General features: G+C 44.8%; 1 protein-coding gene across 10 annotated transcripts in view; it reads left to right on the top strand.

Annotated features, from left to right (window-relative positions):
- Positions 1 to 10,656, top strand: part of GSE1 (Gse1 coiled-coil protein) — a 613,039-nt gene that overhangs the window by 582,147 nt on the left and 20,236 nt on the right. For 9 of the 10 annotated variants that reach the window (XM_074201833.1, XM_074201842.1, XM_074201848.1 and 6 more), the window contains 5 exons: positions 2,416 to 2,588; positions 3,313 to 3,513; positions 5,008 to 5,199; positions 6,857 to 7,197; positions 7,782 to 8,106. In XM_074201833.1, the coding sequence (XP_074057934.1) occupies positions 2,416 to 2,588; positions 3,313 to 3,513; positions 5,008 to 5,199; positions 6,857 to 7,197; positions 7,782 to 8,106 (1,232 nt within the window). The remainder of the gene's footprint in view (positions 1 to 2,415; positions 2,589 to 3,312; positions 3,514 to 5,007; positions 5,200 to 6,856; positions 7,198 to 7,781; positions 8,107 to 10,656) is intronic. The other variant, XM_074201844.1, reaches the window with a different exon arrangement.

Below are 10,656 nucleotides of genomic sequence, written 5' to 3'. Positions count from 1 at the left end.
AGCCTCAGGATGAATCACTCCTTAGAGAAGAACAGGCATGAAAAGTGACTAAGGCAGATTTCTTTTCTTGTGGGCTTCTCTCTCCTGAAATGTGGGTGAAGGTTCCTTTTCTCCTAATATTTAAATCAACAGCTAGCATATCTAGCGTAACAGACTTCAATGCTCATTGACTTGACTAATAATATGTGAGTGAAGATTTGAAAGGCAAACCAAACAGATGAGGACAGTTTATAGAGAGGAAGTGGACAGAAGGGCCTAAGCTTGTCCTACTGTTTTTGAAATGAGCTAGAAAGCATTTAGGGAAGGCTAATGGGGGTGGTTAGGAAAGACAGAACTATTTATATAAAGTCCCATTCATAAAAGATGCACTTATGGGGGGGATATGATTCAGCTGCGTCCACATTGATCTGCCTGCAAGCGTCTGTCCCAAAGTCTATCGGGCAATCTTTTGTGTAGGAGGAAATAAATACCTCAAATTTCTAAAGCTTACAGGGCTTGACAAAGCTCTTTCCTCCCAGTGTCATTATCAGACTAGTATTGTTCCCCCATTTTATGGAGGTGGCAGCTCAGCCCCAAGGTCACTTAGTGCCAGAGGGTAGAACTGAGTTCAAATTCTGGCTTGTCTACAATTGGAAAGGAAAGACTGTGACTGTGTAGCCCAGACCATAATTTTATTGATGGGAAAACTGTTTAAATGGGTAAAGAGTCCAAAGATTCTGAGAGCTTCCTTGGGAAAATTCCTGCGGGGTGGGGTTGTGAATTTGGATGGGGGGGAATGTCATCTTTGTCTTAATTGATCTCTACTGAAATGGGAGTTTGCCCATCGATCATTTAGAATCCAGACTGTTAGAAGGGTTTCGTGACACAAAATAATCTGATGTAGCCCCATCCTCTTATTTTTACTGACCTCTGAGGCTATTTTGCCAATCTCTTATTTCATAAAAGAAAAAAACTGAGGCCAAAGATGGATCATAGATTCAGAGTTGGAAGGGACCTTAAGAGGTCAGTTAGCACAACTCTAAGTAAGAAAATGCAACTGGAAAGGAGAAAGGAGGTCATCAGGTAATAAATAGTAGAGACTGAATTTCAGCCCAAGACTTTAGACATCAGATCCATTCTTCTTGGTAGAACACCACATTGGTTCCGAAGTGTGTGCAACACCTATGTGTCCCTGCCCTCAACACACATCTGTGTAGGTAGAAACCCTGCTTTCAAATATTTATTATGACTATTAAATACACTTCCCAGTTCCATATCCATTTTCTTTTTAATATTCTAGGATTGAATGGACCCAGGGCCCTTCAGCTGATACTGTGACCACTTAAGCTTGTCTTCAACCTAGTCTAAACTCCTTGAGCCCCCAAATCCTCCCTCCTTCAGGGTCCCTGAGCCCCTGCATCTAATCTAGATAATGACTCCCTGTGATCTTACTGCTGAAGATTCCAGGGGAAAAGAACGGACGTCTTTGGTCCTTAACTCCCCACCTGTTCTTCACCATTCTGAGACCTTTCAAGTTGTTTTTTCTCTTTGCTGTTTCAGTCCAAGCCCCACTGAATCTGCTGTTTCTGGCCGAGTCCCCTCTGGCAGCCAGGAGTGGAAGGGTTGGCTGCAAGGACCATGGGGTCCAGCCCTCCTTTCCCTCTTCGGTGTGAGCCTGTGTGTTGGAGTTACCAAATGGGCTAGATGAGCCAAGGCAGAGCAGCTGCCTTTGCAGCTGATACCAGGGCCACCCCAGGGACTAGCTGGTTGCAGACCAGCCTGTTCGACCCCAGTAGCAATGCCAGCTTCCTGATGCCCCCTGTCTCTCTCTGTGTGGGCATCAGGACTGCCAGGATATCTGTAATGGCAACCAAGCAGCTGCTGTCGCAGCTGAGGCCTTGTGTCACTTTAGGCGCTGGCTGGGTTCGTATTATGGAGGGCTCTTAAAGGCTTTTGGAGCAGGATATTCTGCCATGTTTCCTGACTTTGAGTTGAAAAGTTCATTTCCAGGAGCTTTGGGTATCTAGGGAAGCTTCAAAAGTATCTCCCTTCCATAATGCCTGTAGGACAGAGAGCATCACAACCCCGGCATGGAAATGACTGCTTTGGACAGTCATTTGGTTGTGGAAGAGGGGCTCTGAGTGAGTATATGGGGGGGGGCTAGTGTGATCACTAGCATTTCCTAGTCATGCTCTGCATGGACATTCTCAAAAGAAAAGACTTTTTTTTTTTTTTTTTTGACTGAGATGCATTTGGGTTCTTATGTTTCCTCATGTTTTGATATAAGCCTTCTCCGGAGAGGAGGCCTGATAATAGACCCCTTGACCAGAGGATGCTAGTGAATGACCTTCTTGCCGGGCCATCTGGCTTCATTCTTTGTTCCAAGCCTCTCTTTCCTCCTCTTCTAACTTGGCCATGTTGTTTCTGCTCTCACAGCAAGAAGCCGGATCTCGGAGTGGCAGCAGCAGAGACCGCCTCATCGTGGACCCTCCCCTGCCTCAGGAGAAGGCAGCAGGACCGGCCATCCCTTCCCACCTCTTGAGCACCCCCTACCCCTTCAGCCTCCCCCCCAGCTCCGTCGTTCAGGACTCCCGCTTCCCACCGTTGAAGTGAGTTTGTAGGCCGTAGGGAAGGGCTGGGGCAGATCCCACTGGACCGATTTCCCTGGATAATCTTTGGAATAGCCCCAGATGCTGAGGGCTAGCAATCAAGGCCCTGTCCATTCTCTATTCCCTACACTCCCTGCCAGGGGTGAATGTGTCTGAAGTAGATGAAGGCGAGAGCCCTGGCAGATGGTCCCAAGCTTCCACCCCAGGAGGGGGCCCGTTTGATCACAATCTGTGGTAGCTTTTCATTCACTTCCCTTTAAGAATCACTCCCTCCCTGATTGATTTTGTCAGAGAACCTCCCATTCAGATGTTTGCTGCCAGAATTCCCCGGGTATCTGAGGTCCTTTGGTGGCAGCTCAGAAGTAGTAAAGACAGCCACATGTCAGTCACCTCACCCCGTGGCTCTCCTGGGGCATCCAGGGAGGCTGAGCTGGTCACCAAGGCCAAGGGCAGGAGGGATGGCCTCAGGGCTGGCCCGCAGGACAGCTGTGACTTTGCCTTTATAGCAGCTGGTCCAGCTCCCAGCCCCAGGCCTCCTCCCTGAAGAGCCGCATCTCATTAGAGACTCTTCCCTCCTGGCGATCAAAGAGCACTGCCGCCAGCCCTCCTGAGTGAACCAGAATAGAGCAGAGCACATAGGTTAACGAATTTCCTGGACTAGAAAAATAACTTTTCTGCTAACCTCTGCTATCCCTCTTATCTCACCTCTCCCTCCCATCCCCAGCAGCCTCCAGCGCCCTGTACATCATGTGGTCCCCCCCAGCACTGTCACTGAGGACTATCTGCGGAGCTTCCGACCTTATCACACGACTGAAGATCTCCGCATGTCCTCCCTGCCACCCATCAGCCTCGATCCGGCCACTGCTGCTGCCTATTACCATCCCAGCTACCTGGCCCCTCATCCCTTTCCACACCCAGCCTTCAGGTAAGAAGATGGTAGCCAGGAAAGGTGGAGGAGAAGCCTTCCTTCTTCTTACTCCCCACTCACTCACTCATGGGCCAATCACAACCCTTGGTTGAGCGTTACTGATGTCACTGTCCAAACATAAAGCAATTTGCTTTGAGATTTTCTCAGAAATCTAGCTGACTTTTTGAATGTTTTTGATTTATTCTATTCTAAAAAAAAAAATGACAGGAGAGAACTTTGCCAGGGTGGTTATTTCTCATACATTTTAGCCATCATTGGGTAAATTTGGTATGGAGGCCTTATGTTTTTAGGGATTTCTCAAGATATCAGCAGTAGGTAATAGATAAGATTTTAATTTACTTTGTCATTAAAAGTTAAGGTCTTGGCGTAGTGGATAAAGCACCGGCCTTGGAGTCAGGAGTACCTGGGTTCAAATCCGGTCTCAGACACTTCATAATTACCTAGCTGTGTGGCCTTGGGCAAGCCACTTAACCCCATTTGCCTTGCAAAAACCTAAAAAAACAAACAAAAAAGTTAAGGTCTGAGATTCTTGCTTATGTGTCTATCTACAGTACTTTATCACAGCATCTAACTCATGGTAGATATTTAATAATACTTGCAGGTTGATCATTAGTCATATGCAGTGAACTCATTGAGGATTCATCTCATTTCTAACTTGTCTATATAAATTAGACCAAATACTGTATGCTATAAAGCATATTATTTTAGGATATTCTTCTTTATGCCGTAAATTAATAGGATTGCTTTTTTGAACCCAGAGCAAAGGGGCTTATTGATCTGGCCCTGCTCTTTGCATCATTGTGCCTTGACAAAGATCCCACACATATTGATTTGACTTTCTGTTGTCTATTAACCATGACCATTCATTCAGAGGTCAGCTGTGTCTACCCTTTGGGCTGGAACATGGGTCAGTATAGTTAGTTGAAGATTGCCTCTGATAAACCAAGTCTGTGACTCAGACCTGCAGCTGACCAGGAGCTTTATTTTTCTGTCCTGGTTGGTTCCATTGGAGATCTATGACCCATATCTCAGTGAGTCCAGAGGCAACATCCTCCATCCTCAAGAAAATGAACTCTCACCTTCACCCAGTTTAAGTGATACTTTCTCATTTACTCTTTTACCCTAAGGCCATTATTGTCTATTTAGATTCCCTAAAACAGTGGCTCTTAACCTGGGAGTCCATAGACCAATTTCATGTGGTTCACAGACTTGAATAGGGGGGGGAAATCATGTTATAATTTATTTTCTGCATTATTTTAAGATTGAGTTCATAGGCTGGGCTGCCATTGTACAAATCTGACTAAGAACCTCTGCTAGAAATGAAAACCACTCTAGATACATAAGATGTTTGTTATCTCTAAAGTTACCCTGGTTATGATTGCCTAACTGGTGGTTATGGTCTTGTTCTCCATCACTGAAACACCTTGCATTGTGGCTCCTTGTAGGTGGTATGGCAGCACTGTTGACTCTGTTCTCTTCACTCTTCCCCAGGGTGGATGATTCCTACTGCCTTTCAGCTCTGCGGACCCCCTTCTATCCGATCCCAACGCCTGGCTCGTTGCCCCCTTTACATCCATCAGCTATGCATCTTCACCTCTCGGGGGTCAGGTACCCTGCAGAGCTCTCCCACTCATCCCTCTCAGCACTGCAAACAGAACGGATGTCCAGTCTTACTGCAGAGAGGTAAAGTCTGTTCTATTGTGTGAGTGTTATGATTTGGGATTTTGTGGGAAGAGGAGTATCAAGCATAGAACATTTTATGTCAGGGCTTCTTAACTGAACCACATTAACTTGATGTTTCCTTTTTTTTTCTGAAGAAACTATTTCTCTAGTGTAATTTTTCTATTCCTTTTATTTAAATAATGTTCCCTAATTACATGAAAAAATTTAACATCCACTTTTTAATAATTTTGAGTTTTAATTTTTCTCTCTCCTTCCTCATATCCCCCTTCCTTGAGACAGTAAGCAATTTGATATAGGTTATACATGCGCAGTCTTGCAAAACATTTTCAGAGTCATATTGTAAGAGAAAATACAGATCATGATAAAAAAAAAAGAAAGTGAAAAAAGTATGCTTTGATCTGCATGCAAACTCCAGTTTTTTTTCCTGGATGTAAATGACATTTTTCATCATGAGTCCTTTGGAATTGTCTTGGAGCATTGTATTGCTGAGATAGCTAAGTTATTCAGTTGATCATTGTACAACATTACTGTTAGTCTCCTGGTTCTACTCACTTCACTTTGCGTCGGTTTGTGTAAGTCTTTTCAGGTTTTTCTTTTTTCTTTTTTCTTTTTTTTTTTAGATTTTTTTTTAAGGCAAATGGGGTTAAGTAGCTTGCCCAAGGCCACACAGCTAGGTAATTATTAAGTGTCTGAGGTCGGATTTGAACCCAGGTACTCCTGACTCCAGGGCTGGTGCTCCATCCACTGTGCCACCTAGCCGCCCCAAGGTTTTTCTAAAGTCAACCTGCTTGTCCTTTCTTGTAGCACAGATATATTTAGATATAGTTAGATATATTTAGATATAGATATAGTTCCTCAGTAAACCTATGATTTAAAATTTTCTTTTCTTTTAAAAATATTAATCTGGGGCGGCTAGGTGGCGCAGGGGATTGAGCCTCTGGCCCTGGAGTCAGGAGTACCTGAGTTCAAATCCGACCTCAGACAGTTAGTAATTACCTAGCTTTGTGATCTTGGGCAAGTCACTTGACCCCATTGCCTTGCAAAAACCTAAAAAAGAATATTAATCTGGGGACAGTTCCATAGCATTCACAAAATTCTCAAAGGGACCGTGTTTTATATAGAAGGATCTTATATGTTAGATGGATCTGGGATCTATAATCATTGCATGGGTCCTCATTCTGTCTTGGTCAATATTACCTTCCCCAGGTTTCTCTATCTTGGGCAGGTCTTGCCCATATTTTTCTACAAATCTTCCACTGAGGATTTCCTCAATGGTTCAGAGACCTTTCTCTGATTCTTTCACTGCCATGTAACATCTTTGAATCAGGAGATACCAAGAATCTTTCTCAGTCATCTGTGATGTCCTTAGTGACATTTGATACCAGTTTAAATCACCCTTCTATATCATTTTCATAGAAATTCCAGTTTTACCAGATGGAAATTATTGATTAAAAGAAGTGCTTGAATTATATATACATATGTCTATATTATGTCCAGATAATATGCACAGACATATACATCCATTGCAAATTCTCATGCAAAGTTTCTTTCGTTAAGTTCTTGAGATAACTTGCCAATTTCTAGATTTTTTTTTTCTAGAATACTCTTTATATGTATTAACTTTTCTCCCTACTCATTTTCCCCCCCTCCTTTTCAGGTTACAGATGGATGAAGAGCTAAGACGGGAAAGGGAACGAGAGAGAGAACGGGAGAGGGAACGGGAGAAGGAGCGAGAACGGGAAGCTGATCGGGAGCGAGAGAAGGAGAGGGAAAGGGAGCGAGAACGGGAAAAAGAACTGGAAAGAGAGAGAGAGAAGGAACGGGAGCGGGAAAGAGAAAAGGAACTGGAGAGACAACGTGAACGTGCCCGAGAGAAGGAGCTCATGGTCAAGACTATAGAGAATCAGTTCCTGCCAGTGTCCGAGCTGCATGGGCTACGGGTCCTTCCAGGAGAGGATAGAGTGAAACCTTCAGAGCAACTAACACCAAACAGACCAGGTGACTATAGTCCCAAAGTTTTGGCCTGGCATCCAGGTAGGGCTTTGGGAGGTAGATGCATGGGCTATTGCTATATGCTTTTTAGGGCTGCTAGAGAAGGTAAAGGAACTGTTTAAATGGAATCAACTTGATTGGCTCTTGGCTATTCAAGAATTTTAGAGAAGGCTATTTTAGGGTAGAATGTCTTTAACCCGACTCTGGAGGTAGTAAACTCCCAGGGCAAGGAATTCCTTCCACTGACACAACTCAGTTACTGGTCTTACGGGATGTCTGAGAGGGAAGATCACTGATGTGTCCAAGGCAAGACTTTCTACCCCAGTCTCTTGGACTCCCAAGACTACCATTCTAGCCCCAACACCATCTTGTCTTTATAAAGGTGCAATACTCTACTCGAAATATTCATGTAGCTAAAATTATTTCACTTGTAATTTTTACTTCTAATTAATTGAGTAGATCCCTGGCAAATAAAATCGAGTAAAATAACATCTTTGGTTAGTTAAAGGTTGAAATAGGGGGAAGAAGGAGGAAAAAGAACTGAGTCATATCCTTAATACCTTCCTGTGATGATATTGCTCCCCCTGCAGAGAAACTCAAGGAGCCTGCCCTGCAGACCCCCAAGGCTGTCCAGCACCCCTTGCACCCCACCCCTGCCTCACACCACCCAGTGCCCAGCCTCATCTCCAATCATAGCATCTTCCCCCTGCCCGGAAGTAGCGCAGCCACAGCGCTGTTGATCCAGCGCACAAATGAGGAAGAGAAGTGGCTGGCTCGCCAACGGAGACTTCGGCAAGAGAAGGAAGACCGGCAGTCCCAGGTGTCGGAGTTCCGACAGCAGGTTTTGGAGCAGCATCTTGACATCAGTCGCCCCCCAGCTCCAACAGAGCCTGAACATAGGCCTGAGAACCCCAGGTACTGCCCGCAGGTTGTTCAAGGATAGAGGGTTGGGAATATCCAAGGCTGACGTTTGTGCCCAGAGATGCTGGGCCAGGAGTGGAGGGGGGTTGGAGTTCCAAGTCAGACTTTGTACCCTCTGATAGTTGCTCTGCTCATGTGGTCAAACTCTGGCCCCTCTTTTGAGGAATTCTCTAGATTGGAGTTATTAAATTGGGCTCCATGAACTTTTTCTCTTTTCTTTTTTTTAAAGAACTATTTCAATATATTGTTTTCCTTTCCACCTATCCAAGTTTAAAAATATGATTTTTGAAAAGGGGTTCATTGGTTTCCCAAACAGACAAAGAGGTCCATGAGACAAAAAGGTTGAGAACCCTTGCTCAGGGGACCCTAGGAACTAACCATTTCTTTTCATTAGAGTGTATGATGAACTACCCACTTGATGAACACCACAGGCCACCTGCCTGGGGCTGATTTTCCTCCTTCAGTGGGGATGGATATTCATATTGTTCAGTTGTGTCTGACTCTTCATGATCCATTTGGGATTTTCTTGAAAAGATACTGGAGTGATAGGTCATTTCCTCCTCCAGCTCCTCTAACAGATGAGGAAACTGAGGCAAATGTGGTTAAGTGACTTGCCTAGGATCACACAGCTAAAAAGTAGCTGATGCCAGATTTCAACTAAGGAAGATAGTCTTCCTGACTCCAGGCCTGGCACTCTAGGTACTGTGCCACCTAGCCTGTCTTCATATTAATAGCTAGCATTAATGTGGTACTTTCTCAAAGGAAATGTGACATCCATAAGTTTAGAATACCACCCCAGGTATTCACATGGATGATTTGTGCCCAACCTCTGGTAGAGCGCTCCAAGCTTGTATGGGTCTGATCAGCCACAGTTGGACACACTGGAATTTGTCTCAAACATAGAAATGTCATTTTGGTCTTGACAAGGACAAGAACCAACCAACCATTGTAGTACTTTACATACATTTGACTTGAACATCACAACAACCCAAGGAAGGAGTTGCTGTTTTTGGCATTTCATGAATGAGGTAATCTGAGGCTGAGAGTGACTTGCCCTGGCCCTTAACAGCTAGTAAGTAGCTAAAAACAGGATGCGAATTCAGATCATCCTTGTCTCCAGCACCAACACTCTATCCCAGCTGGTATTTTAAACCTGTGCTTCGGTCCTCTGTTCCTAAGAATCTCCAGCTGGGCTTGGTTTGGGGAAGTTAAAAGATGATGATGTTTGTCCTTCATTCTCAAAGAAGACCATGACATCAGGAGGGGATGCCATGACAAGCAAGTGAATTGGATTTGAGTGAGAGGAGTGCAGTGCTAAGTTAGAAATAACTTAGAAATATGAATTGAGTTGGGGGGGGGGGGCTCCCTGATCTCAGTCCAAGCTGTCCCTTTTCAAAATTGATAGAGAAGGCATCCACTCTGACTGCTCTTAATAGGCTTCACAATTCTTTGGCTTTATGTAAGGTTTGCAAAATTTTCTTCCCACAACAGCCCTGGGAGGGAGGCTAGTACCATGATTGTTAGCTTCATTTTACAGAGGAGGAAACGGGGTCCCTCAGGTCATAGGTATCAGAACTAGAGCTTGATCCCAAGGTGTGGGCGTCCCACCAAACTGACTGTGATTCAGATTGCCTCTTTTCAGTCCTTGACTTTTACGGAGAGCTAAATTTACAGCTTCCATAGCTGAGTGGGAACGTTTGACCTTCCGTTTGGAAGCCCGGAGGTAGAAAAGCTGGCATCACACTCACTGTCAAATGGCCAGCGAAGGGGAACACACAGCCGAACTCCAAGGCTTGCCTTTGCTCACCGACTGTATGTGACCTTGCATAAATCACTTTTCCTCTGAACCTCAGTTTCTTCATCCCTCAAAATGAGGGGGTGGAATGACATAATCTCCAAAGATAAAAATAGTCTAAATCCAACTGAAGGGGCCTCTGTATCTTTAAATCCAACCTGATTTGGTTATCTTATCTCTCCACACCCCTCCTCCCCCAAGTCCTCCCTTTTCTTCTTTCTTCAACCTTTTGGCTGATTGACAGAGCCTTCTTTGCTCAGCCTCAGAGTTCTTAAATAGGGCTAGCTCATCAGTCAGCTCTGCCCCTGGATTCAATTGTTATTTTGGGGCAGCAAGGGGATTAGTTAAACTAATCGGGTATAATAGGAAGCGGATTTCAGGCCTGCCCAACAATGGCAGATCTTCCCTCCAGCCTCCTATTCTTGTGGAATGATTTCATTCTCATTCTCTCTCTCTCTCTCTCTCTCTCTCTCTCTCTCTCTCTCTCTCTCTCTCTCTCTCTCTCTCTCTCTCTCTCTCTCTCTCTGACAGCCCCTAAAGAACGAAAGGAAGGTTGAGGTCACCTCTGTTACATGCACTGGAAAGATGAGTGCCTGGGCAGAGGTGGGGAGAGGAGCCCGTGGCTTATTCATTATGGTGCTTGATGGGGCGAACCCTCTAGGACCTTCCATATTTCTTTTGTCCCCACCCCCACCCTGCATCTCCCCTCGGAAATGGATGCAGATAGAAGACTCCCATATAGAAACCTG

This window comes from Macrotis lagotis, chromosome 1, assembly GCF_037893015.1.
Source record: "Macrotis lagotis isolate mMagLag1 chromosome 1, bilby.v1.9.chrom.fasta, whole genome shotgun sequence".
In the NCBI taxonomy this organism is placed as follows: Eukaryota; Metazoa; Chordata; class Mammalia; order Peramelemorphia; family Peramelidae; genus Macrotis; species Macrotis lagotis.
Note: the sequence above shows the minus strand (reverse complement) of the source record. Positions and strands in the feature narration are given on the sequence as shown.